The sequence below is a fragment of the Dipodomys ordii genome, unplaced genomic scaffold, assembly GCF_000151885.1.
Source record: "Dipodomys ordii isolate 6190 unplaced genomic scaffold, Dord_2.0 Scaffold13, whole genome shotgun sequence".
Taxonomy (NCBI): domain Eukaryota; kingdom Metazoa; phylum Chordata; class Mammalia; order Rodentia; family Heteromyidae; genus Dipodomys; species Dipodomys ordii.
The window spans coordinates 1,378,971-1,404,570 of record NW_012267229.1 but is presented as its reverse complement, the minus strand read 5'-3'; the positions used below and the strand labels follow the sequence as shown (position 1 = coordinate 1,404,570).

Here is a 25,600-nt window from a genome sequence, read left to right as displayed (position 1 = left end):
GGGCTGGCTTTGAACTGTGATCCTCAGATCTCAGCCTCCTGAGTAGCTAGGATTACAGGTGTGAGCCACCAGTGCCCGGCATAAGTCTACAATCTTAAATGTGGAAGGTGAATTTATGAAGGATCATGAACTTGTGCACATTTATCATATCAGAGTGATTCTTTCTACTTTATAAATTAAAAATAAATGGCACTTAGCCATGACTTATTCTTATCTCCTTTCCAATGCGCTGGGAAGGGATGTGAAGGGTAAACAAAAGGAGGAGGCTGCAATGCTTGGTAAGAAATGTACGCATTATCCTGCCCATGTAATTGTAACCCCTCTGTACAGTATGTTCACAAATAAAATAAAAAAAAAAAGAAAAAGTGTTCCTTCTTAGAAATGGGGACAGAGCACTTGCTTCTCTTTCCACGCATTTTTCTCTGAAGGCCTACTGAGATCTGAGGTCTAAAGCATCAGTGTGAATTACTAGTACATGTACTAGACCTCTTGAGTCATAGATCTCTTTATTTCAGAAATGTCTTTCTCTTTTTATGTCAATATAGACAGAAGCCTCGCCGAGTAGAAGATAACTTAGACATGCTAGTTGAATGATGCTGAAACTTGATAAAATACGATGAATAGAGTTAAAAGAAGGCAGAATTTAGGAAGTTGGAAATAAAGTGTATTTGATAGATGCTCCTAGAATAAAAAGAAGCAAGGGATAATTGGTCAGACAAATAAGGCATGGAAAGAGACTGATGGAATGTCCAGGAGGAGAATTTCTAAGTCCCTCAAGACAGAAAGGATCAATGGTTGACAGAAGTTAGTAGGACAGGAGATGAACAGGGACTGTTAATGTGTATATAGATTTTTATGGGATGATTAAAATATTCTGGAATTAGTAGTCATTACATAACTCAATAAATATGTTAAGAACCCTTGAGTCATATACTTTACAATACTAGGAAATGAACTACAAAGAAAATTCAAGAGGAAAGATATTTAAATACAAAAAAAATCCCCAAACAGGTATATCTAACACCAGAGAGATCAGAGAGTGATAGGAATGTAATAGAATTGGTGATGAAATACCCATGGAAGGCTTCAAGAGAATGCTTTCAATAAAATGATCATTCACAGCTCCTCTTCTTTCTCCACCATAGGTATATAAATTTATAAAATTACTCTTTCACATATTCCTATCTCTGTTGGTAGAGTGTCTAATGGTTCTCCTGGATAGCTTCAGTTTAGATAAGCTAAAAAGACATTCTGACTATGCTTTAAAAATTCAGAATGTGTGTGCTTATACTGCCAATGAGGCTTGTCTGTCATCTTGCCGTTATTGTAAAATCAAACCTGTACTCCAAGATCAGTTTAGTTCATATGATGATCTTAGTGCCAAACATCATTTGAAGTGTCCCTAAAGAGAATAGGAGTTAGCTGTCTTGAATACGTATAATTTTTGGTAGTAGTGTTATTTGTTACATGTCTTGCCTTATGGAAGTTCACTGATAGAGTCATGAGCTACTGACAGTGGGCCAATCACGTATTATTTCTGAGCCACATTTACTTGATTTTGAAGCTAACGTGTAGTAAAGTTTAGGAGAAAAACAGATGAGACTTATTGAAAGCTATTAATCATATTTAAATATATGTAAAGATATAAGTCAGCATTATATCTTTTAAAAAAAACTCTAGACCCTTGTAAGACTAGTCCTCTTTAATTCCTTCTTAGTAGACCAGAGACTTCACATCCAAATACCACTTATTAAGGCTTTCCTTGTTACATACTTGCTGAACTAACCTTTATTTTAACAAGGAAACTATTCTACTGCCATGATTGACCTCTGTATTGACTTCATTTTTGTTCATTTATTTTATTCTGCTCCTCATGTAGGTTTTCCAAATGAGCCTGCTGCAGTTATTGCCCTTGGTACCATTAAGGAATGGCTGGCCAAGAATCACCAGGAGGTAAGAGGACCAGCATGGTCTATGGCATTCTAGATCATATAATTTGTGATCTTCATTTTAGAAAAAACAATACACAAATTTCATTACTGTCTGCTACACTACTCATTAAGCCAATGCTAACTCGCTATTTCTCATTTCAGTTACATAGGTGATTGCATATTTTCCCAATTGAAGTAATTATATTGATCAGTTTGTGGTTAAGATGAGAAAAGTAATTACATTCACCATAATTTCATCTTTATATTTTTGCATCATGTGGTTCTATTCAGGAGAATAATGTATTTCATGAAGAATAATGGTTCAATCTGGCTGTTTTCCTTAAAGAAATGAGTTGTCTTTGTTGGCAGGGAATTCTTGGTATAAAGTAAATTTTGATATCCTATTCTGCCTTCATCTATAATGAATCACTAAAGTTATTTGTGTGAGATTGTCATGGACTTGGCTAATTTTTAACTATATCAGTATGACCAGAGAATTTGTGTGTGTGTGTATGTGTGTGTGTGTGTGAAACTGTAAGTTTCTGTCAGAATATTTTCTGTGATTCCGATTCTCTCAGGATATATTCAATGATAAACAGGAGGACTACTCTAGTAAACAAAGCAACAGAACAACTAAAGATTTGGATGGAGCTTTAGGTTTCAGAAGTTTGTCAATTTACATATTATTGCAAATGGATTTCAGGCAATGCACACACTTGAAGATTTTTCTTTCAATTTTGTCTCCTCAGATAGTAGCATAAGGGTTGCAAGAACTTAAGTTTCCTGATGGACTGTGAATGTAGTTTGCTTTTTGGATAGGAGATGGATTATTCAGAAATGTGTGGGTATGGAAAATGCCTATCAGAATTTCTAAGAAGTAACTCTTGGTTTCTTAATGTGTCTAAAGAAACAGCAGGGCTGGTAATATGGCTCAAGTGATAGAGCATGAACCCTGATTTCAAAGCCCACTATTATAAAACAAAGTGTCATTTTTAATGATGGCAATGTCAACATTTCTTGATCAGATATATGAAAGTAAGACAGCATAGCCAGCTATATCCATTTTGATGCTTGTTACTTTCTTCCTGTCTTACTTTGAAATATATAAATGTGATAACTTCATTTTAGAAGACAAATTACCTCAAAAAAGCAAAATAAATTAGCTAGCCTGCAAAGTATGCCCTTAACACAAATTATTTTCATTATTACAACAACCTTACAACAAATCTAACATCAGTATTGTTGTTCACATCTTCATCCAGTGTCAAAAGGTTAATGGCACGTTGAAGATTGGGAGGTGTAAGACAAGTGGTTGAGTCAGTTCTCATGGTGAAGCAGACTTTCCAATGTGGAATGCCACTGAATCCAGGAAGAATTTGAACAGCTTTAAAAGCTAGTTTTCTTCAATATATCTTTTGGTCATAGAAAATGTTCCTTACCTGTACCATCTTTGCCAAAGAGGGACATGTTTCATGAGAGGAAGTTGAGAGACAAATATATTAGCACATTTGCATAATTTTCACTGAGTCATAACCCAAGAGTATCACCACTAAAGGAAGTTCATTTGTACTGTCGTGGTATGTTATAGATACTTCTTATAGGAAAGTGATGATGAAAAGAAAACATATAAGTAATATTTACAGCTCATTGACAAATTCCAGTAATAGGCTCTTTCAAAGGTTGCTTTCTATAGATGTTGTTTTTATTCTGATGTTTGCTACTTAATTCACTTGCTTTCCCTTTGAGTCCAGTCCTTTGATTATATATCCATTCTTATACAGTTCTTGGATCCCTTGTAGAAATTCTAGGTAATGTGGAAGGGAAAACATAGGTTAGTTATTTCGACTTTACACATATCCTATACTGATTTCCTTTTACAGGACACCTTGTTTCCATATGCACTGACTAGTTTGAACGAGTTAATTTGAACACATCAGATTTTACTGAATAAATGAATTATAAGTAGTACTCCATAGATGGAAGCTGTACAAACTGATTATCTAGCAGTGTATTTTTGTTCTTTTAAAATAGATGAGGTGAAGGATTTACAAAGGGATATTGCTTCTAGTTCAATTGTCTCTTCATTGAAATATTGTTTTGACATCTTGATTATTTCAGCTATTTATTCATTCATTTGCTTGTTTGATAAATATTTATTGAATCATCCCAAAGACCAGACACTTCTTTTTATATACCAAGGAGAGAGAGCACTGTAAAACAAACAATCCCTGCCGCATGATTTCCATGGTCGAAGTAGAGGAAAGTGAATTAAATAAACAAATAAACTTCAAAGAATGATTTACAAAATAAAACATGATAATTATATCGTGAGTTGTTGGAGGATGTGGTTTTAGAAAATACAGAATCTCCTCTGAGGACATAATCTTGGGAGAAACATTTGTACAATGGGAAGGAGTAAGCCAAAACCATACCAAGGTTGTGAAGTAAAACAGTCAAACGGAGGGAGCAACAAGAGAAAAAGAAAGAAACCTAGAGGGAGAATGGGCTTACTGTTTTCAAGTGTTGGTAAAAGAACCACTGTGCTGGGGATTTAAAATAATAATGGCAGAAGACAAATTTGGAGATGGGTTGAAGCTAGAAAATAGGATTTTGAGGTTCATAGATAGAAAAATTGTTTGGAAGATTTTAAGAAGGGGAGTAACATAATCTTTATCACCTTTAAAAAACAAGTCTGAGCCGGGTACCAGTGGGTCATACCTGTAATCCTAGCTGCTCAGGAGGCTGGGATCTGAGGACTAGGTTCAAAGCCAGGGCAGGAACCTCAACTCCAGTAAACTAGTCAAAAAATCTGAAAGTGGCATTGTGGCTCAAGTGGTAGAGCTCATTTCTTGAGCAAAAGAAGCACAGAGATGGAGTCTAGACCCAGAGTTCAAGTCCCAGACCAGCTACCACCCCCCCAAAAAAAATCAAGTCTAGCTCTTTCAGAAAATGACCAAACTAGGAAAAGAAAGTATGAAGCAGGTCCAAGCAATAGATGGATGCTTTGGGATACAATGATTGAAGAAAAGGCAGTGGCAACCATGGAGTTTGAGATATGCTTTAAAACAGGGCCAACAATATGTGGACATTTTTTTCAGTATGCACAGACTAGATTATACTGCAGTAATAAACAACCCTCTAGGCTCAGTGTCATAAAAGAGCAAAGATTTGTCATTCACAAGATTATCTATCTGAGTCTACAGAGGACACTGGATTAGTCAGATCTGCCATATAAAATATCATTTATTGTATGACAGGGAAATGCAGTTCTTTTGTCAAAACCCATTATATTTCCTTTTTCAGAGAAAGGTACCCAAAGACATTGTTCCAGGAGACAAGAAAACACAATTCTTTCATATGTTTAGAATAGGAAAATTGAGTATCAGATACTAGTAGTGATACTGTTGTTAAAGTGAACCTGATATGGCATATGACAAAAAAAGCACCAAAAAAAACTGTTTTCAAACTGTACCCTGGGTAAATGTTGGTGCATTGACATGATCAGGAAAACTGTGAAAATAAGAATTATGCTACTTCTAGTTATGTCTCTTATGATTCTAATTATCCAATGAAGATTTCAAAAAGACATGCTGGCTATTTGAGCTCAAAGTTCAATATAAAAGGGACAAAGACAGTAATGGTGAAATTGAGTAGTTCATCACAACATTAATTTAGGTGGAGGTTTACTTTGATATTACTTGAAATGAATAGGAATGTATGTCTGTGTATGTGTATATATATAAATAAGGATATAATATATTCTTTAAGCCAGCTTAAAGAAGAATAAAAAATAAATAAGATATATATATATATGTATAGTGTGTGTGTGTGTGTGTGTGTGTGTCTTGTAGTTTAAGAAACTGATCTACATCAAGGTCTCTTAAGGATCCTGGAATCCCTAACTATACAAAACAATAATCTCTCTCTTTCTTTCTTTGTGTGTCTTTCCTTCTCCCTCTCTTGTTCTCTCCTTCTTTCCCTCCCCCTCTACTTCTCTCCCTCTCACTCCATATTTATATTATTATTAATATTAGTTATAATAATATTAATATTTTGTGCATTATTCCCTAAAGCTATTTACCAGTTTACACATGATTTTATCATGACTGTCCATTTATGAGTCAATAATTTGTGTTTGAGTGAAGGCCAGAATTGAGTTTGGTGGGTAATGTTGTATGTTCTTGGACTCTAACTTAATCAGATCCTTAAAGTTTTCCTTTTGAAGTATGTAAAATTAACATGCTATACGTCTTCCATTAATGTCCATAGTTCTCTTAGCTAAGATAGTATATGATTTAATGATGCACAGTATATGATTCAATGATGTTTAACTTCCACACACCACAAATAATGTCATATAATAGTGAGTGTTCACATTTCACCATTTACTTATCCTTTGTTTCCTATACTATTAGTAGTAGACACATTTTATTACCCCAACACAATAGTTGGTTCATTTCTCTATAGTTTTGCAATTCACTGCCAGCCAGTGTGGACAGACACTTCCATACCCTGCCTTGGAATCATTGAGACTGACTAGGAAAATCAAGTTTTATCTTCTACTTTATTATAGAAACAGACAAGCAAAACAAGGGGCTGTTACGGAAATGAACAGTGGAAATGTGGCCCAGACTTCTAACTTGGGGTGGCTGCTTCATGTTATCATACACAGTTTCATGCATTCCTCATTTTTCATGCAATCTAAAAATATCATTTCACAAATACATTGATTTTCTCCACTCCACAGCTACCCTATTCATATTTGGAAGTTGGCCCAAGAAATGATTTTTTTTACAATGCCTGTTCTATGGTCCTACTCCAGGGACTCATAAGGAATTTGGCTATTGATCTCCAGAGCAATATACATATTTTTAATTTATTTTTCTTATAGAAAGCAGAACAGAATGCCTTTGGCCTTTCAAAGCTACCAATGGCCTGGTACTAGAATGCATTTATAAGTTATTGAGGACATACTCAGTATTTAAAATTCCCCAAAGGAACAGGCATCGTACAATGTATAACATGTCTGTTAAGTCTTCCATGCATGTTAAGTCTTCTTAGGACTTAAGGCACCTGAGTATGAATACCGTGAGCTGGAAGATCAGTAAATTTTCAGGAAACTGAAATGTGGGAACCTGTGGGTCCTACGTGCAGTCTCATGAAGGAAAACCGAAGCCCTTTCCCCACCTCCCCTTACCAGTTATAAAGTAGCAGACAGACAGATGCTTAGCGTTCAGTGAGGCTGCTGTGAACCCTATGTGCAGTCAAGCAGATAGGAAACCACATTTTAGCTAGAGCCTAACCTTAGTTTCATCCCTGCAGCCTGTGGGGGCACTGAATCTTCCCCATTCAGTTACTCTATGAGAATTTCCTAACTTCCAATCTTACTGGCACCTCTCTCCCCAACACATGGATTGTAATATTCTGGTATATAGGGAACTTCATGTGTACCTACCTACCTAGACTTGAGAATCATTAGTTGGGGGGAACTCCCAACTCTGCATTTCCAATACTCAAGTCAACGTTTTCTTGTGGAGGAGAAAAAAAATGAGTTTTCTTTTACTGTGTTTAGAGTTTAGGTTTCTGCCTAGCATATGATTTTTTTTTTTTCAGCCGTGGGGCTTTAACTCTGGGCCTCGGTGCTGTCCCTGAGTTTCTCAGCTCAAGGCTAGCACTCTACCACTTGGCCACAGCGCCACTTCCAGTTTTCTAGTGGTTAATTGGAGATAAGAGTCTCACAGACTTTCCTGTCCAAGATGCCTTTGAACTTCAATCCTCAGATCTCAGCCTCCTGAGTATCTAGGATTACAGGCATGAGCCACTGGCACCACTGGCTCAAATGATTTTTTTAACCTGTGTTTTTTGGTTGGGCTTTTTTTTGTGCATAAACAGATTGTTGTTCAACATGTTAAATATCTATTTGTCATTTGAATTGTTTACTCTATGTCTTCTGAGGGAAACAGAACCTGTGCAATTGCTGTTTGTCCCTTTAAGTAGAATTCTTTCAGATGTGTCTGAGTATGCTGACATGTTGTGTGTACGTGGTAGTATCAGTTTGAGAATCTCCATATCCATGGTTCATGTCTAGCTGAGCTCGCAGACCTTACTCAGTGTCATCTAGACCTCAGAGTTAATCAGTGGTAGCCTAAGATCTACACTGGCTTGAGGTCATCATGGGTGTCCTTTGCAAATAAAGACAATGCTTTCTAATCCACAGTCATGTTTAGCCCTGTCACCCTCTGCTGCCTTCCTACATTCAGATACATAACCCCCACATTATTAGAAAGCTGAACAGGTTCCTTTGCGCAGCAAAGAGAATTAGAGACCCACTGAAGAAATGCACAATCACTCTCCTGAACATGGCTCTTGTGCTAATTTAACAAGGTGGAGGACATGGTCACTTGTTTGCTCATTATGGACCTGAAAGGAATCATTGCACTTTAGCATCTGATACCAAGACTATTTTTCCCCTTCTTGGCAGAGGCCTTTGAACATATGCTGTGTTAAAAACTCATTTGTCACTTTTGTTTCTAGATCATATTATGGATCAGAAAAAAAAACCATTTGGGTCCAGCCCTATGTCACTGACATGAAACTTTTTAAGATTTTTATTGCTCTTAACAAGGGGATTTAAATAAAATGTGAAATGATGCTTACATTTGTGATGGGAAAATTATACCCGCCACACCAAGTTTCAGTTTCTTTGGACAGTTATTTATAGAAATAAACAAAGCAAAATGTTATTTTCTTCCAATGACTCAATGCAAGGCATGGCTAGCAATCAGAGACCTAATGAAATACTCAGTGTCCTCCTTTAGCAATGTCTTTTTATGTCCACACTCATCATTGAGTATCTGTGCAGGCTTTACTTCTTGCTGCAACCTAAGGTTGAAATACTATGCATTTGGACAAATAAACCCCATCTTTGAAATATTCACATCCTGTGCTGGAATGTGATTGTCATCATCATCATCATCATCATCATCATCATCATCATCATCATCATCATCATCATCCCAATATGCCACTCTACAAATGTATCCAGTGACTAGCCCAAGCAGGATCTTTAAGTAAATGTCATGATGCTCATAGGCTGTGACATAATTGAGGAAAATTATTCCCAGAACCTGCAGATATGCCAAGTTGCTTTTACTCTTCAAGATCTCTGGTGCCTTACAAACATTTTATGTTTTCCTTCCCCCTTTCATCTTCTTTTCTTCCTTCCTTCTTCCTTCCTCCCTCCATCCCTCCTTTACTTCTTCCTTTCTTTCCTCCTTCCCTCTAGCTTTTCCTCCCTACTCCCTCCCACTTTCCTTACGTACACACCTAATACCTCACCACTCTCAAACTACTGTGCTGAGATTTGTCACAAGCAGATATATTGATCATCTGAAGTAAATTGTATCTCTTTATCATTTTATTCTAAATTCTCTCATGGTTAGCAGGAAAACCAGGCCCCAAAGGCTCTTCTTACCTCTGGTGGGATTGTTTGATATAAGAGCTTCTGAGAGGATGACTCCACTTACACTTGCAGCATCATACTGCCTTAGCATCTACCCTTAATACACATACATGCCTGAAGTCTTAGAGGAAGAAATTAAACTATTTTGATTTTCCTACATGTTTTCGAACCTCCCCTTTCTTCTCAACAAGAGCCACAATAGATGGCATACTATACTTTTGCTGCTTCAATGAACATTTGTTAGCCAGTGTGCCTAGCAGAGAAAGGACTTGGATCAGAAACTTTCAGGCCAACCATCCTCTTCACTATTTTTATCCTATGTGGAGAGCTCTTCTAGCCCTAATTGTTTTTTACTCTACAAGTAGGGAATGTCTAGATATCAAGACTCCAAGGTACTCTAGTCACACCAACCTATAGCCCTCTGTACGTTAGAACCGCTTATGCTCTTCTATACTTCCATGTGATGGGCACACATCATCTTCTGCTGACCCTCTTTAACCCAGCCTTGTGTCCATTGCAGCCCCATTACTTTCAGATAAACAGAATAGAGTCCAGTATATTCTAGAGAGAACACTTAAAGAATTACTATGTTGGGAGGGGATTCTATTTAAATGGGTGAAATAGAATCATGTATGAATCTGAAGCTTCTAGACAGGAAAGAACTAACCAGGGAATGGAAAATATTTAATCTGGCTCCTGCTGATGCTGTTTTAGAGCCTGTGCTTGGCTTTATACAACATGCTCTTACATACTCAGTACATTCCCTTCAAGGTAGACCTTTTTGTCTTTCATTTTACAGTTTAGGTAAATTCAAGGTGAAGGACATTTCTGAAGGTAAATAGTTGGCACGTTCCTGTTCTACTACAAACCTACTTCTGTGGCCAGTAGTGATCTTTGCAGAATTGAACATCTAACCCAGACAGCCGTATAGGGGCAGAGTGCCCAGACTGGTTGGTTAGCGTCTTACACTGGAATTTTCTTGCTTGGATTTGAAAACGAAGAACAGTGAAGCTTAGAGGTCTGAGGCAAAGAGCTCCCAAATGCTATCCTCCTTAACACCCACAGAGGGTCCTACTTTTGGGAGATAATTTGCTGAAGCTGTCAGAGATGATTGACTAGCTGATTGGGTACTGGAATCCATTCTGTGGGCCTCCATGATCAGGCAAAATTGAGGACATGTAGTAAATTTAGCAAATGGGATAGTTACCTTTCACTGCGTATAAAAACACAAGGTAATGATTCTCAACTAGAGAAACAGACTGGCAATCATCAGAGGATTTTTTTCCCCCACAAGTATGTGTTATAATTATGCAACGTCTTTCAAGATACCCTGGCTACATCAAACTACTGCTATTAAATTATTTGTTTTTTTTTTGTGAGAATACTGTACAGAGGGGTTACAGTTACATGAGCAAGATAATGAGTACATTTCTTTCAAGCATTGTTGCCTCCTCCTTTGTTTTCCCCTACCATCCCTTCCCTCCCACCTCCATAACTACACTCTCCCCTATTAAATTATTTTAATAGTTATTTAAAATTATTAACACATATGATTGTAGAAAGTAATGGAAATAATAATACTTTTCAACATATAGATAGTGCATTGATTGTGTTCACCTCCCTTCCTTCTACCCTCCCCCTCCCATCCTGTTCCACCTACACACTTCCAAGACTTTGTCTCTTTTCTTTCAGTGAGCTGCTGTTTTTGATGGAATACTCAGTGTCCTTGCACTTGAAAATTATTTAAATGGCACTGTATTCATTACTAAGATAGAAAGAGAGTTTTTAAAATATTTTTATTGTAAAGATATTATACAGAGGGGTTACATACAGTTACATGGGTAATGAGTACATTTGCTATCGAGCATTGTTACCCCCTCCTTTGTTTTTCCCCTACCATCCCTTCCCTCCCCACCTCCCAAACTTGTAAAGTTCGTTTTCAACATAGTGTTTTGTACATCTCATTGTTACAATGGGTCAGCCTATATTCTTGTTTCAGCATTTTATTTCTCTTCCCTTCTCCAAATTAGAAAAATGTATATACAAGATGCAGGGCACCAGAATCAAATACAGTGAGACAACAGGGGTTATACCATGGGGGAAGAACATACCAAAGAAACAAAAAAATCACATAGCACATTGAAAACAACAGCAACAAAGAAAAAATTCTTGTGTCTATATCTTGAGGCTCATATTGCTTAGCTTCATCTTATATGGTCATATGTATATAGCTTTTGACATTTTCTGCTTGTCTGGTAAGATTATCCTAGACATATACTAGTTCCTGCAAATAAGGGAAACCATGGGACCTATGTTTCTTTGGATCTGGCTTACTTCACTTAATATAATTTTTTCCAAGTCAGAGTTTTTACAAGTTGCATCTCTTAAGACTTTTATATGAGAGCCAAACCAAATGCTGTTAATTAACAAATACTTTCTGATAGGTATACCTTGCTTCTTAGAGGTCAAAAAAGAGATTTTAATTGAAGACAGTACTAAGTAGAGACAATAAGGAACCATGAGACAGTTAAAGTAGATGTGTCCTATAATTGAACTTTAATATACAGCTTTGAAAAAGAGGAGATTTACTCACATGACATGTCCAGGTTTAGTATTCTATTCAAAAGAGAAGGTCCTCCCTTTGAGAGATTTGCTGAGGTAATGGGACAGCTTGCAGTATCATATGCATAAGAATACTGATATGGGGGATTTAATTTTTTGAGTTCCGTTGTATGGCTAGTGAAGATCTTCTCCCAATTCGTGGGCTTTCTATTGACCTTGCGAGCTATGTCCTTTGCCATGCAGAAGCTCTGCAATTTCATGCAATCCCATTTGTCCAACCTTTCTTTGATTTGTTGTGTTTCTGGGTCTCTATTAAGAAAATTTTGGCCTGTGCCAAGGAGACCTAGGGATTCTCCTGTTCCATCCTGTAATGTTTTCAGAGTGTCTGCTTTGACTCCAAGGCCTTTGATCCATTTGGAGTTGATTCTGGTGCAGGGTGATATATAAGGATCTAGCTTTAGTTTTCTACAAGTGGTCAACCAATTTTGTCAGCACCATTTACTGAAGAGGCTGTCTTTCTTCCATTCTATTTTTTAGCTCTCTTATTGAAGATTAGATGGCTATAGGTCTGTAGGTTCATTTCTGGGTTTTCAATTCTATTCCATTGGTCCTGGGGTCTGTTCTTGTGCCAGTACCAAGCTGTTTTGATTACTATGGCTTTGTAGTAGAGTTTGAAATTTGATATTGATATTCCTCCAGCACTGTTCTTCCTGTTGAGGATCGCTTTTGCTATTAGGGGTCTTTTATTGTTCCATATGAATTTTTGGATTGCCTCTTCTATTTCCTTGAAGAATGAGGTTGGAATATTGATAGGTATCGCATTGAATTTGTAGATAGCCTTGGGAAGTATTGCCATTTTCACGATGTTGATCTTTCCAATCCAGGAGCATGGGAGTTTTTGCCACTTTCCAAGTTCTGTTTGGATTTCCTTTTTCAGTTTTTTAAAGTTTTCATCATAGAGGTCCTTCACTTCTTTGGTTAAGTTAATTCCTAGGTATTTTATTTTTTGTGGGGCTATTCCGAATGGAGTTGCTTTCCTGATATCGGCCACACTTTTCTCATTGTTGGCATACAGAAAAGCCATTGATTTTTGAGGGTTAATTTTACACCCTGCTATTTTGCCAAAGTTTTGAATCATCTTGAGTAATTTGGGAGCGGAGTTCATGGGATTCTTTAAATACAAGATCAAATTAAATCCCCCAAAAACAAATGTTCAAAGAAACAACTGCCCAATAAATAAGTGGGCTAAAGACTTAAAGAGAAACTTCTCTGAAGAGGAAAGAAGGATGGCCAATAGACACATGAAGAAATGTTCAACCTCTCTAGCCATAAAAGAAATACTAATCAAAATAACATTGAGATACCACCTCATCCCAGTTAGAATAGCTATAATCAAGAACTCTAATAACAACAGATGCTGGAGGGGATGTTGATAGAAAGGAACCTTACTGCATTGTTGGTGGGAATGTAAACTTGTTCAACTACTTTCGAAAGCAGTATGGAAGTTCCTCAAAAGACTCCACATAGAGCTCCCCTATGACCCAGCAAGCTCACTTTAGGGCATTTACCCAAATGTTTACATACAGGACCACACTAAAGCTACCAGCATGACTATGTTTATTGTAGCATTATTCTCCTTAGCTAACATATGGAACCAACCAAGATGCCCCTCAGTAGATGAATGGATCAAGAAAATGTGGTATATATACACAATGGAATTCTATGCCTCCATCAGAAAGAATAGCATTGCCCCATTTGTTAGGAAATGGAAAGACTTGGAAATAATTATATTACATTAAGTGAAGTAAGCCAGGCCCAAAGAAACATAGGTCCCATGGTTTCTCTTGTTTGCAATAACTAGTATATGTCTGAGTTAAGCAGAAAAGGTTAGATAAGCTGATGTTAGGGGAATAAACCCCAAGATAAGTATTCAAATGTTTTTTTGTTTTTTTTTCTTTCATGCAGTTGTTTCTAACATATTTATAAGATGATTTCTATGTTGCTTTGTATGTCCCTCCCACACAGTATAGCCACTACTTTCACTGTATTTGATGTTGGTATAATTTGTGGAATGGAAGGGAAAAAAGAAATCGTTTAATAGGGATACAGGTGGACCCATTGCAACAATGAGACTTACAAATCGTTATATCGAAAAATGAACTTTACAACTTTGGTGGGGGGTGGGGGGAGGATTGGGTGGGGGGAGGGGGGAGTATGGGAAGGAATGGGAAAGAAAGAAAGAAAGAAAGAAAGAAAGAAAGAAAGAAAGAAAGAAAGAAAGAAAGAAAGAAAGAAAGAAAGAAAGGAAGGAAGGAAGGAAGGAAGGGAAAGAAAAGAAAGAAAGAAAGGAAGGAAGAGAAAGAAAAGAAAGAAAGAAAGAAAGAAAGGAAGGAAGAAAGGAAGAAAGAAAGAGAAAGGAAATGGAAAAGCAAGTGTGGAAGAGCATCTGCCTAGTACGTATAAGGTCCAGAGCTCAAACTCTAACACACGTATGTGTGTGTGTGTGTGTGTGTATACACATATATATATATATATATTAAAAAAAGAATACTGATATGAAAGAAGCTCAGATACTCTTCCATGCTCCACCATGGAAAAGGTGGCCCTTAGAAGTGGGAAGAGTATAGTGAGATTTATATATCCACCATTGGTTAATCTTATTTAAAAGATGAAGTCTGATGTACAGACTAGATTAGACCTAAAGTGTAAAAATGAGTTCTAGTCATATTCTTCTTCTTTCTTAAATAGCTTTGGAATTCAGCTCCAACCTGTCTGGACTGTTTTGCCATCTATAAAATAGGGAATATAGGTCATATCCTTTCCAGTTTCAGGAGGATAGCTATATACTATTGCTATACTATAGTATACTTTAGCCATATACCATAGCTATCTTCTAAAGCAGGTCAGTGATGTGTCAATATTCATATCTTTGTCTGTGTCTGTGTCATCACATCATAGCATGATCTGACAAAGAGAAACTGCACTCTTAATTTTCCAAGCACACTCAGGTAACATCCAGAGATCTTTACTATTGCTGTAAGTGTGCCCTAAAGGTGGTCAACAGCTCCCAGATGGATGTATCTTTGGAGTTAATATTAGCAACCTTGACCTATTTAAGTGTAGGAGAGGAGGGTATCACATTTATTTCCTACACATGATCTGGATTATATGGTAGTTTTGAAATAGCCTATTTCTAAAGCTCCCCATGAAATTAGATGCAGTAATTATCCAAATGATGTGATATTTTTATAAATATAAAATAAACCTCTGAACATGTGGTTGGGTCTATCTCAGACACATATAGAAACAACATGAAGAGCTCCTGGTGAAGGACATTCTTAGCAGTCACTTTTCTGAGTTTTTGGAAGCATGTGTCCTTGCTACTTCTAGGTAGGGAAAGAACAACCATTTCCTTATCCTGTACCTTAAGGATCATGCTGTTCTGCTTGAAGAAAAAAACATCAACATATTTGTTACTGCCATGGATCTCACCTGGAAGAGATTTCTTTCCTATTATAGAAAAAAATGAAATGATTTATCTTTGATGGGCAGTATTCTTAGTCAGGAATCTTTTAGGAAGAAACTGTGGGCAAAGCTGGAGCTATTTCAATCACATCTGGGCAAAGAAGTGATTCCTATGAACAGACTTCTTTCTATAGCAAGAAATACATCCGGCCGAATGATTGCTCCTTTGGTCTCTTGAGCACAACAGAAAACATTCCAGGAAAATTTCACAAGCGTGGACCTATAGGCTTACCGTATTTGAGGATGTCACTGAGAACTTGGTTTCAGAAGCACTTTCTAACACACTCCCTCTCCATCTGAAGGAGTGCCTTCATTTCTTTTTATGGACCCCTTTGGAAGTCCATAACCAAGAATCTGTTAGTGAAGAGAATATTCCTTTTGAACATAAAAAATAAAAACAGGGAATATTGGAGGATCCATAGTTATAAATCCAGCTTAGTAAAACCTGGTCAGAACAAAATATTCACATGTGGGATTACAAGTTTAAAGAATGCAGGCAAAGAAAAGGAGCCCAAAACATCAACTTTAAACATGATTATCTTTTTTTTTTTTTTTGTCTGTCATGGGGGCTGAACTCTGGGCCTGGGTGCTGTCCCTCAGAACTTCAGCTCAGGCTAGCCCCCTACCACTTGAGCCACAGCGCCACTTCTGGCTTTTTATCTGCTTATGTGGTGCTGAGGAATCAACCCCAGGACCTCATGTATGCAAGGCAAGCACTTTACCACTCTTCCCTGCCCTTGCACATGATTTTTAGCAAGGATTGTCACCATCTGGTTTGTTATCTACTGGGCACTCAGATCTGTGATGCTTAGTGGAGGAGAGGTGATAAGTATTTTTCTCTGTTATGTAAAGTGACAGATAAATGAAAGGTGAGTTTAGGTGATGCAGTTTACTTTCCACAATAAATCTTTGAAAGAGACAAGTAATATAAATTCATTTGTATACCAGTTGGTTCCAGTTGTTTTGTTTTTAAGTTTCTTATTCACTGATGTGATTCTATTAGGCAAAGAGTTGTGTTGGTGCTACATTGTTCCTAAATATAAGGGGTTAACTTTATCCTTAACTCAATGATGGCTTATGAAAATCATCAGCAATCTGTCTTAAAGCTGAATTTACTAGACTTCTTGATACATGATATACCAGTTTAGTTTTCACCATAGTGACTTCTTAAAAGAGCCATAAGAAAAATTTTGCCCAGGTTGACTTTAAAATCTGAATATGAAATAAAATAACTCTGCTGAATTCATTTTGCAATAAACAGTGGCTGTTTCTAACCAGTAGATCTTTCAGTGGGCTCTTTTCCCTGTAGTATTACATCCTGAAGTACTATCCTAGCAGCCCAGCAGTTGCTAGGCTTATTGGTGAGATACTAGCTTGGGAATAAGGAGATTCTGAGAGAGGTTACAACTGTTCTGGACCTATTCCTCATCTGTAAATAAGGTGAAAGTCACAGGGAGAAATTACTAAATAGTGGACCATACCTTGAAGCCACTGTATCATAATATTTGGGAAGATAATTTCTTGTATTTAAAATAAATTCTCTACCAACTTGTTGAGAATGATCATGCCAGTTGTTCACAAGGATCTTTTCCAGGTAAAATACAGTAAGGCCAAAGCTCACGCTCATTATTTTCAGTGTGGAAAGGTACTCTGATATGAATTGACAAATACTTGAGCCAGATGCTATCAAAATAACAGGTTTCCAGATCGGTTATCTATTCCTGGAAATCACTAGTCAGCTTTTTGTGGTCCTTCCATGTACATATTAAAGACCATAAGCTCTCTTTTAGAAATAATCTGAGTATATGTTCAATATCATACTAAGAGTAATCACTGTCTTCATGTAAGAGATGCACTTAATAACTTAGAGAACGATATCACAATATGGAATTGAATCATTCTTTAAGTAATTTAAATCTGTGGACAGATTTAGAATAAAGCCAACAGGTCTATATGCTGGGCTTTGTCTAATTATATTGGGTCCTGGAAAGAAACTTCTGAGAGTAAAGTATTCAGTCATGTGAAGCAAATTAATTCTCCCTGGATATGAAGGCACCATTTAGCATGGTTGCAAGATGATTTTCCACTTGGTATCATGCTTGTTCTACCCACCTACCTGTGGATGAGCCCCTTGACATGCAGCCGGGTGACACAGAGGTTTACAAAATCCACCACCATTGGCTTAATTACATTTTAAAGGTATTACATTTTGAAACTGTTTTAAGATTCAGTGCTGAATACTAACTACCTTCATAATTTCTACAGTTCAGAATTTTCCTCTGAAAACAATTAGAGCCTGATGTGTGTGTGTTTGACAGTCCAAATTGAGCTACAAATGACCTGGGTGTGCTTCAGCTGAGCACAGGGCAGCTGAGGAATGTATTAAGTTGAGTAATCATCTCATCTGTTTTCCCCTTGGGTTCAGTGACATCTACAAAGTTCATTTTTCTAAAGAGTTTTTCTCTCTACAAATTTAAACTCAGGGGAAATGGGATCCATATGTTCCTGATTCATTTGCACTAACTCATCAAAACATTCTTTTCTCTATAAGTTATTAGATGTCTACAGAGGATTTCAACTGCTTTTTTCCCCCTATAAGTTCCTTAAGCTTCTTTTGTGAAGAGACAGGAAATGGCCGGTTGCCAGCAATGAGGGAACCCCCAAATAGTTACGTTTTAAGGAAAATTGAACTCTTTGTGATTTAAGTAGTCAAGAAAGGATTTTCTTTGCAGAGTGAGGATAAATGTATTCTCTGAACGTGTGTTATTAGATTTATTAAATGTGTGATTAAAGGAATTCTGTGAGGTTATTACAGCAGGAAAATTAATTATCACTGTATTCAGGAACATGCACATGTGTGTGTACATGAGTGCACACACATATGTACTTATCTATGAAGTCAATTTTTATCTGTGAAATTCAAAAGTTGTTGGTTTGCCCAATGATTTAGATCCATAATCCAGTTAAACATAAAACATTTTCAGTGTATAGCAGAGGTTTTGTCTGGGAATATGTTCATGTATGTGTATATATACATATGTATGAAAGGGACTAGAGACAGAGAGAGACAGAAACAGACTCTATATCAGCTGCTTTGCGCACTTATCCTGAAAAAAAATTCAAAATTACTATTTGAAGACTCTAAAGTAATGTGTCATCTAGCTACCTTAAAAATAAAACTTTCCAGCCACTAACAATAGGCATAGATATTTGGATTTGAAAGCAAAACCAACTTTTGCTTTATCTTTCATGACTTAGAAATGCATAAATATAAAGATGTCATAAATATTGAAGTATTAAATCTTACCTTTGTCCAAGCACCTCACTTGGATATTTCATTTAGTTATCACAAAAATTATAATTATTTTCCCTTGTGGATATGACAGTCAGACTAAATAGTGAATAGAAAACCTGAAAATTTACAGTGCAAATAAATGGCAATTGGGACTTTAACTGAGAAGCCCAAGTTCATGGGAGAAGAAGGATGATAGATGGCTGACATACATACTCTTTTGTATCTCCAAAATCCAGAAAACAAACCTCATGTTACATGAGTATAAGAAGAAATGGAAAAGATAGTAGACTAAGGTAGGGCATTACTAAAGGGACAGATAATATCTACATGAAAGAAAAAGATTGAACTCTAAACATAACAAAGGGAAAACCTTATTCAAAAGGGATCCCAGAATTGCCATAGGCAGATCTGCCTTGTCCAAATCACCCAATTAAGTGAACCAGCAAGCTAACAGGCTTAACCAGGTTCAATCCAGTGGACCCCCATACAGGCTAGTACTTGGAGACAAATACAACCCCAAAGGAAGTTTTCTACTCAGCAGGCTAATTGAAGGGCCCAGTACTTGACCCAGACCCATTATAAGAGAGTGAAACTTTGTGAACTTTCCTATAACTGGTTACTGCTGAGAACCAATACCCAACCAATCCCAGTGTGTGGATTTGGCTACAAGCTGATTAAAGACCCCTATACATAGCCACAGATTGGTCATTGGTTGAAGCTACTTGACATCTGAGTCTCTATCTGAAAACAAAGGAAGGACACAGGAATGAGTGAACCACTGGCTAGAGCTCAGCAACTAGGCCTTCTCTCCAAGATAATAGAAGGGCATAAAAACAAATGAGTTGACTAGAAATACTGAGTTAATGATAGGGGGAAAACAAAGGAGGAGGCAACAATGCTGAATAGGAAATGTACTCTTTACCTTGCTCATGTAACTGTAACCCCACTGTACAGCATTTTCCAATAAAAAGGTATAAAAAATAAAAAAATTAATCCATTATCTCCTTTCTGTATTGTTATTTTTCAATACCGTTTCTTCTTACCTATTCTATTTCTTGCTTACAAACTATTTTACCATAGCTTATTCCACCTCCTCTAAATATTTTTAATTTTTCCTTCCCTTTGGTATCTCTAAGAGTAGTCACATTCTCCAAAATAGTAGAACTGTATTCCTACACAATGGTAATGTATTTATTTGTGGTCTTCACACTTTATTCTCCATCTTTTCCCTTACTTGCTTACTAGCTTTTATTGTCTAATTTTTAACTAATTTTAATTTTTATTCTTTTAACCCACCTACCGTAGGTAAAAATTAGGGATTAAAAATAGATGCTGAGAGATACTAATAGGCCAACAGACAGGTCATCCAGACAAAAAAAAATCAGCAAAGAAACCTCACAATTAGATGACATTATAGACCAGTGGATTTGAGGGACATCTACAGAATTATTCATCCCAGTATTGACCAACATATTTTCAGCAGCTCAAAGAACTGTCCCCAATTGATCATATTTTAGGATACAAATCTTAGCAGATACAAGAAAATTGAAATAACTCTTTGTATTCTATCAGATCATAAGTAAAACTAGGACTCAAAGGTAAAAGAAAATATAGAAAGAGTTTAAAATCCTGGAAACTGAACAACTCAGTTTTGGGTGACTAGTTGTCATTGAAGAAATTGCAGGAGAAATTTAAAAGCTCCTGGAATCTAATGAAAATGGATATATAATGTACTATATTTTTTAGGATGCAATAAAAGGCATTGCCAAGAGGAAAGTTGAAAGCTGTGATCACCACCAACAAAAAATAAACAGATATCTCAAATCAGTATTATAAAAAAAAAAGCTCCTAGAAAAACAAGAATAAGCCAACCCCCAAATTGGCAGATGGAAAGTAGTAATAAAGATTAGAGAAGAGATCAATGAAATAATTATTGCAAAAAAAACCTATGCAGTGAATTGATAAAACAAAACTTTGTTTATTTGAAAAAAATGTGTGATAGATAAACACCTTTAGCCAAGGAGAAGACTCATACTAATGAAATTAGGGGATGGAAAGGGGTATCACAACAAATATCAGTGAAAACTAGAGGAACATGAAAATTCGACCTATGTTCAAATAAACAGGAAAATCTAGAAGAAATAAATGTATCTATTTCAGCTTTTTAAAATTTATCTCTATATGTACTTCACCTACCAAAGTTGAACTAAGAGGACATAAACCACTTCAAGAGACCTATTACCAGCACGATGGTTACAGAATTAACAAAACTTATGACTATATGGATTTACTACCAGGACTTCCCTCTCTTCCTTTCTCCCTCCCTTTTCCTCCCTTTTTTCCTCCCCTTTTGCCTAGGAAAGCTTTTAATCTGATGAAAGAGAACACCTCAATATTAATGATCACACAGCCATGGGGTGAGAGCTGATGGAAACGTACCCAGTAAACTGGGGGTTGGAGAAACACTGGATAGGGGGAAGAGCCAAGGAAGGTGCTGGGTGTTTCCATATTTAAATGGAAGAACAAAGCATGGGCTGAAGTTGCTTCTGCTGGCCATGAAATCAAATACTCTTTCTTCTTTCTTGACTGGTAGATTTGAGCAGTCTCAAGAACTGTGTGGACCTTGGGGAACCTTTACAATTACTTTCACCAACGTCAAGGTGAATTTTAGTAGTTCTTCCCATCATGGTTGCAGCCCCAAATACAGTTGTAATCAGCAGTTCCTGTGACTTTTTCACAGTGCAAATAAAAACAATTTCCCATCAGCTTTTTTTTTTTGTAAGAATACCAAAAAAAAGTTAAACAGTACTTATGGGCTGGGCATGGTGGTACACACCTGTAATCACAGCTACTCAAAAAGTAGAGGTATGAGTACCTCCATCCAAGATCTGTGAGGGCAAAAATGTAAGACCCTTTCTGCAAAAGTAAGAGAAATGTACAATATCAATGGAAGAAAAAACAGAGAAAAACAACGAAAATAGCTTACAAGAAGTAAACACAAATTGTTTGTATTCTGGCTCAAATCGCTTGCTTAGTGAGCACAGGCCATAAGTTCAACCCTTTATTATCACCTCCAAAGGAAAACAGACAAGCACTGTGTATGCTCATGGTGGCTTCACATTATGAGAACCTACTGTTAGAAAGCATTTTAATGTAATTATAAGAACCACACATATTCCCATAGCACTCATTGTTTCTTGGTACCTCTTTTCCCTCCATCAAATGGTTTCTGATCCTTTGATTTTTTAATCATTTAATAACTGTCCCAACAAAGGTCCACAGGATCTACTCAACTGTGAAGAGTTCATGTTACCCAAAATAAGTTTCTCTGGGTGCACTGCATACTGCTTTTCCTATGCTCATTTTCCTCTAGCTCCACAGGACAATTTGAATCCACCCATTACCTTTATGCTTAATGCTTTTCCTACACAGAAGGCACTTCCTGAAGCTCTGCTCAAATAGTTTCTCATTATGCAGGTCTCATCTCCAAATCACCTCTTCAGAGTGACTGCCTCCTGTACCCTGTACAGGGAAGACCTACCCTCATTTACTTTCCATCACATCACTATTTATATTGGCACAAAATCCATCACTACTTGAAATGTGCATGCTTCTTGGTTTATTGGTTGTTATGTCTGAATTGGAGTGGCATCTCTATTGGAGCAAGGACTCAATGGATTATTTCCATATCCTGAGAGCATTGAGCAAAGTCAGGAATATAGTGAGCACAATAAATGTTTTCTGAATAAAAAATGATATTGCAGGGAGAGTGAAGAGGATGTAGAAAATGACTTAGATTGGGGAGTGTTTACTGTAAAGTCTGACAGAAAGGCCAGAAGGGCCCATTGGCCTCCTGCCTTCCCCTGTTTCTTCTGCAGGAATAACACAAGCTCAGTGTGAGCCTTTTTGATCAGTGCAGAAAATACATTTTGAAGGATTCATTGATCTTAACAGCCAAGCCTTAAAAAATGCTAATGGAACAGGTTGCTTAGCTATTTCTCTTTGCCTTCTCTTCTACCTTTTTAAAAAAAAATCCACTAACGATGAGCAGACACTATTTAAATACTAGGCAGGTGCAAACCATCAAAACCCTGGATTAATAGAGCTGATGGCAAACATTCTTTCGGTAGGCACACACGATAAAACTAGATTCTTGACAGAAGTTGTAGCATACGATTTTGGGTACTCAAAGAGCATGCTTTATGAGAGAGAAAAAAAATGGTAATGGGTTCACTGCTGCCAGAATACAGAGTCTTGACACACAGTTTGAGATGTCTGAATCTGACATTTAATAGCTGAGATGATAGTGGCCAAATACTTCGCGAGGTCAAATTCATGCAGAGTTCCTGAAAAGGTGAGAAATCGCTGAGATCTGTAATGACAAAGCTGATGGGAAGATTGATGAAATAGTGGTGGCAACAGGACAAGCCTCCAAAATAGCTTGCGAATGATTTATTCTTGTGACAGCAGAGCCAATTGACAATAGCAGAGTGCTAATTAAATACCAACCACTGGGAAAATACCATAAATTTCTGTTAGCTCTGTGTTGGCAATTTTGTACTTTTAAGCAGGAGCCAGGTTATTTTCTAATAAGCGTTTCTTTTGAGACTTAAATTTTATGTGTCCTCATTCCTTTTTTTCTTTTTTTCACTATTTGCAGCAGTATGTTTCCATTTTTATTAACCACAAAAAAAAGAAAAGGAAAAGGAAAGGCAAAAGAAAAAAGTGTTGTGAGAGAAAAACCGATGAAAGAGGAAGCTGGAAGTATCTTAATAGCATTAGCTAAGAAAGGCTGCCTCCCATTCCTTTCCACTCCCTGGCTATTCAGGGTGGTCAAATAACCACCATTTATTAAGAACTCACTTGGAAAAAATTATATTAAGTGAAGTAAGCCAGGCCCAAAGAAACATAGGTTCTATGGTTTCCCGTATTTGCAATAACTAGTGTATGTCTGAGTCAAGCAGAAAAGGTCAGATAAGCTGATGTTAGGTGAAATGAACCCCAAGGTAAGTATTCAAATGTTTTTTTCTTTCATGTGATTTTTTTCTAACGTATTTATAAGATGATTTCTTTGTTGCTTTGTATGTCCCTCCCCCATGATATAACCCCTGCTTTCACTGTATTTGATGTTGGTATAATTTGTGGAGGGGAAGGGCAAAAACAAACCGTTTAAATATGGATACAGGTGGACCCACTGCAACAATGAGATGTACAAGTCGTTATGTGGAAAACAAACTTTACAACTTTGGCTGGGTGGGGGGAGGAAGGGGATGGAAAGGGATGGGAAGGGGAAACAAAGGAGGGGGCAACAATGCTTGATAAGAAATGTACTCATTATCTTGCCCATGTAAGGTATTTTCACAATAAAGAATAATAAAAAATAACTCATCACAAGGTGGGCATTTTGATAAGTGTTTAATATGAATTAATATTTAGTTGCTATGAGTGGGCCACTGTGCTAAGTATGAGCCCTCACTGCAACACTAAGACATAAAAACATGTTTGTTTGTTTTTTGTATGTTTTTTGTTTTGCCTGTCCTGGGGCAACTTGGGGCCTGGGCATGGTCCCTGAGCTTCTTTTGCTCAAGGCTAACACTGGTAGAGTGGTGGGTAACAGCAGCACTTCCAATTTTTTTCTATTTATGTGGCACTGAATACTCGAATCCTGGGCTTCATACAGGGTAGGCAAGCCTCTACCAAGTGCTACCACTAAGTGCATGCCCAGTCCCTTTTGGAGGTTTTCATAAATAAGTAATCAGAGGCAGGTAAGGAACTAAGTACTCCTGTGGATTATGCTGTCTTGTTTTAATGTATAAGTAATTCCATAAAACAATTTTCAAAGCAGCTTGACATGTGAGAGCTGCCTATTAGAATTATATTTTGCCAAGAGATACAATGGATGTAAGGGAAACTTGCTAAGTAAATACATACTGTATTTATATGGACACTTATTCCCCATGATGAAAAGGGGAAGAGAAGGAGTCTTGACTCCATTATGACCTCAATTTGGAAAGCAGCTATCATGCGCTAGAAGAATAAGGCATTCTGTGCTTAAGAAAGTTGGGCTCTTATTGTCCTCTTTCTTGTTTGCCCTAGGTTGGAGAGAGGCAGGGGTTAAAGAATAGTTTGGTAGAGGTTGAGGAAGCTTAGAAATTAGGGTGATCTCTACAATAATTCCACAATCTGGAACACATATAGCTAGCTAGTTGCGTAGTAAACCTATAAAGCTCTGGAGGCAAAGCTGAGGAGAAGCCTCCATCTCTATGCAGCACAGAGGAGGAGTGACAGGAAGTGCTGAAACAGAAAGGAACACTCAATCCCCCCCACACACACCAAAAAAAAGTAGATGAAGACAATAGATAGCATGAAAATTAAAACCATTAGTAACTTTTAAGAAGGTGCATGTTTCTTTAAACTGCTTGAGTGTATGGCAATGAACTATTTTCTTGGTTAATGTGGATTACCCTGGGTGGTATAAGGAGAGTTTTATATATAAACCCCCACCTTGTAAGTAGCTCTCAAGAGAACACCGTATCTTATGAAGTGTTTAGATAAAATATCCACAGGGGGTTAAGTATACTCAGGGAGACCTTTTCCCATGTGTGGCAATGGCACATTCTGGATTGTATTTATTTGCGGAAGGGCCAAAGTTAAAATGGCAGTACCTGCAGAGGGATTCCATCCCTCCTCTCCTTTATTTTCTCTTTTGGCTGATGCAATGGAAATGATGCCTGTGATGACAATGGAAGCCAAGGTCCATTAACACAGGTGTTGTCCCTATTTTTAAGGTTTAATATGAGCTTCAAGATGGGCTTGTAGTTACAA

At 37.1% G+C, this 25,600-nt stretch overlaps 1 protein-coding gene across 1 annotated transcript in view; it reads left to right on the top strand.

Annotated features, from left to right (window-relative positions):
- Macrod2 (MACRO domain containing 2) overlaps positions 1 to 25,600 on the top strand; it is a 1,827,576-nt gene that overhangs the window by 1,311,842 nt on the left and 490,134 nt on the right. The window contains exon 8 of the mRNA XM_013011026.1: positions 1,880 to 1,953. Coding sequence (XP_012866480.1) covers positions 1,880 to 1,953 — 74 coding nt within the window. The remainder of the gene's footprint in view (positions 1 to 1,879; positions 1,954 to 25,600) is intronic.